The 3,413-nt window shown below is 37.3% G+C and overlaps 1 protein-coding gene across 1 annotated transcript; it reads left to right on the top strand.

Annotated features, from left to right (window-relative positions):
- Positions 1-1,799: 1,799 nt before the first annotated feature.
- LOC115088663 (trace amine-associated receptor 4-like) lies at positions 1,800-2,810 on the top strand. The gene has a single exon (XM_029596923.1). The coding sequence runs from the start codon at positions 1,878-1,880 to the stop codon at positions 2,808-2,810; it is 933 nt and encodes a 310-aa protein (XP_029452783.1). The 5' UTR covers positions 1,800-1,877.
- Positions 2,811-3,413: the final 603 nt, after the last annotated feature.

Raw genomic sequence — 3,413 nt, 5'->3', positions numbered from 1 at the left:
CCTTCCAAGGCAGGAGGAAAAGGGTAGAAGAGAGGTGAGGCAGAGTGGTCGCAGCCGTCTGCGACCGATGGATGCAACACTACTGCTCTACTGGAGCCTGGTTCAAAAATAGCACTGACCCCAGGGCCTGCTGGCACCATTTTCAAAAAGGATTTTGGAAGGGCAGGAGCAACTGGGCATCACTCCTGCCCCTTCCTGCTTTGCAGATTTATGAAAATGTATAAGATACCTCTAGAAAGGCCTAGGGTTTCATTTTGCCTTTTTGGTACTGGGCGGGGGTTGGGGCAGTTTCTTTTGAGTTTTTAATTTAGGTGGTAGCTTTTAAAAGACTTTACACGCATAAACCAGTTTTATGCATGTAAATGGCCTTTTCAAAATTCTTTGGGTGGATTGTGTACAAAAGATATGTGAAAAGCCATTTCACACGTACTTTTGCATGCATCTGTAAAGAGGCATTTCAGGAGGGACAGATCTGAAGTCAGGACAGAATTTACGAGATTGCTTTCAATTTTCAAAAGCATGTATGCGTATGTAACCCTTTGAAAATCCAGCCCTGTATGTGTAAGTATACATGTAGAAAGTCACATCTGCTCCCGAGAGGTGTAACTTTGTTCAGGTATGTCAGCGTCACTTGTGTGCGTACCTGCAGATTTTAAAAGTGGATATATGCTCTCTGATAAGGAAAACAGTCCACAAAAAAGAAGGATGCAAGCAAACAACTTGCAAAAGAAGCACAAAGGAAGTTCTTTTCAATTTATTAAGCACTTTAGGGTAAAAGGCCCAGAATGCTTTTACTGAACCATTTGCTTTTACTTTCTTTTTTTTTTTTTATAGATTTACTCCTTTTATAACATTGCAAGTTTTAAAATCATTAAATAGTGTAACCGAGTTGTATGCTCTTTGTACGTATTTTGACTCAAAAGAGCTAAAAAGCATTTAGTACAGAACAATAAAGCTATCTAATTTATTTTATAATGAAAGATAAGCACTGGTATGACAAGAGGAGATGATTATTGTAGTTTTTGAATTGTGATACTGTGTTTTTTTTATGCTGTTTGATGTGATGATGTATTAATGTTATTTGCTGAACCTCGATTCCAGCATTCATAAAGGAGTGCTGTTTATGTTGGAAAGATCAGTATGCAAATCAATAGGGAATTATGGAAAAAAGACAAAAGGGCAAAACTTGGAACCAATAAAAAGAAAGATAAATTTAATTTTCCAATATGAATATTTGTATTCTTATTTTTACAGTATATGAACTCTAGCAGGGCTGTGTAGAAAATTCCATTTAGTATGTTTAGCTCAAAATAGGATATTTTCTTAAATATAAAGGGTATGAATGTAGGGTAACAGATTAAATAACTGAGTAGGAATGGCTATGTGCAATCAGAAAAAGTCTAGATCTGATGGGTATGAATCTTTTTTCAGATTGACATAATGGTCCTTCTCCAATCTGTTGATGAACCTACTTTTCACCAAAGACATAAGCACACACCAGAAATGATTGAATCAGACAATTTACATTCCAGGAAAGACCAAACCACAACACATACCAGAAAAGAATAAGACAATCTGATTGGCTGATTTAGTCTTTTCAGTCATTTATTTTCCCTCTAGGTGGGAGTTATTTTATAATAAAAGGGCTTTGATAAGATCTCAGAAACGGTATCAAACAGTAATCACTAATGTTTCTTAATTTCCCTTCCCAGGAATATTTACATCTTTCTGATACTTTGGAAAACATTTGAGAGAGCTGATATCACTTAATAATGAATTCCACCAGTACCTTGAGTCCACAGAACACAAAATATTGCTTTGACTTTGTGAACGGATCCTGTCCTAGGACCATCAGATCTCTCGTCAGTTTTTCAGCAATGTACATGATTATGTTGGGAGCTATAATAGTCACAATGGGTGGAAATTTGGTTGTGATTATTTCAATTGCCCATTTCAAGCAACTTCACTCCCCAACTAACTTCTTAATTCTCTCATTGGCTGCTGCTGATTTTCTTGTTGGTCTCCTGGTGATGCCCTACAGTATGGTGAGATCCATTGATTCCTGTTGGTATTTTGGAGAGTGGTTCTGCAAACTCCACACTTGCTGTGACATCATGCTTTGTACAACTTCAATTTTTCATCTGTGCTTTATTTCTGTTGACCGTTACTATGCTGTGTGTCAACCACTGCATTACATCACCAAAATAACCGTCAATGTAACTGAGATTTTTTTGTTCATTAGTTGGTCAGTTCCATGTTTCCTTGCTTTTGGAATGGTTTTGTCTGAATTAAATATAAATGGAATACAGGATTATGTGGCTTCAATATCCTGCATTGGTGCTTGTTCACTCACACTAAATAAACTGTGGGGAGTTTTGGCTTCATTAATAGCCTTCTTCATCCCGGGTACTGTGATGGTAGGTGTTTATGTGCACATATTTATTGTGGCAAAGAAGCAGGCTAGAAAAATCCATAAAGTCTCAGCTATATCACAGTCTGTGTCTGACACAAAAAAGATGTCACTAAAAAAAGAAAGTAAAGCTGCGAAGACATTGAGTGTAGTAATGGGGGTATTTATATTGTGTTGGTTACCTTTCTTTATTGCTACTATGGCAGATCCTTTTATAAATTTCTCTACCCCTGAAGACCTTTACAATGCCTTCCTGTGGTTGGGATACTTCAATTCTGCTTTCAACCCTATCATATATGGTTTGTTTTATCCTTCGTTCCAAAAAGCATTCAAATTAATCTTAACAGGAAAGATTTTTTCACCAGATTCTTCCAATGTGAACCTTTTTACAAACAGATAACAATAATGTATGTTGCTTCAATAACTGTACTTGGAACCATTAGATAGTATCAGAGAAGTTTGAAATAACTTACTGGGTCATTTATCATTTCGTGTAAGGGCTCTAACGCACGCGATAAATAGCGCAACACATGTTGGTATGCAAATTTTATATTTAGTATGCAAGTGGGAAGAGTTAAGGGAAACGAGGTTCTCCTAGCACAGAATGCGGTAGAGTACTCACAGTACTGTGTGGTTTAACTTCTGAAATAACTACAGCTTTTTTATGTGCGTTCTTGCCATATTAGCCTTGCTTTACGGGGGAAAATTTGTGAAAGAGAGAGCGAGTGCCTCTGTATAGAGTTAATATGACATCTTGGGGTGGAGTTTTACATAACAGTCAGAAGAATTTGTTTGAAACTAGCTACAGTGTACAAAATAACTCCCAGATAAGTATTTATATCTCTGTGGGAGGCCCGCCTAGTAACTCGAGGTGAGGTTTACATAGTAGTGTAGGGGGTTAGGGGCCACTTTGACATTCAATGTGAGATGTACGAACAGAACAGTGCTCTTTTGTGAACATTTGATGACCCTTGGAGTGAGGAAACATCTTCAGAGGAGTCTT

Source organism: Rhinatrema bivittatum, chromosome 3, assembly GCF_901001135.1.
Source record: "Rhinatrema bivittatum chromosome 3, aRhiBiv1.1, whole genome shotgun sequence".
Taxonomy (NCBI): Eukaryota; Metazoa; Chordata; class Amphibia; order Gymnophiona; family Rhinatrematidae; genus Rhinatrema; species Rhinatrema bivittatum.
The sequence above is the reverse complement of the archived record's forward strand: the minus strand, read 5'-3'. Positions and strand labels throughout refer to the sequence as shown.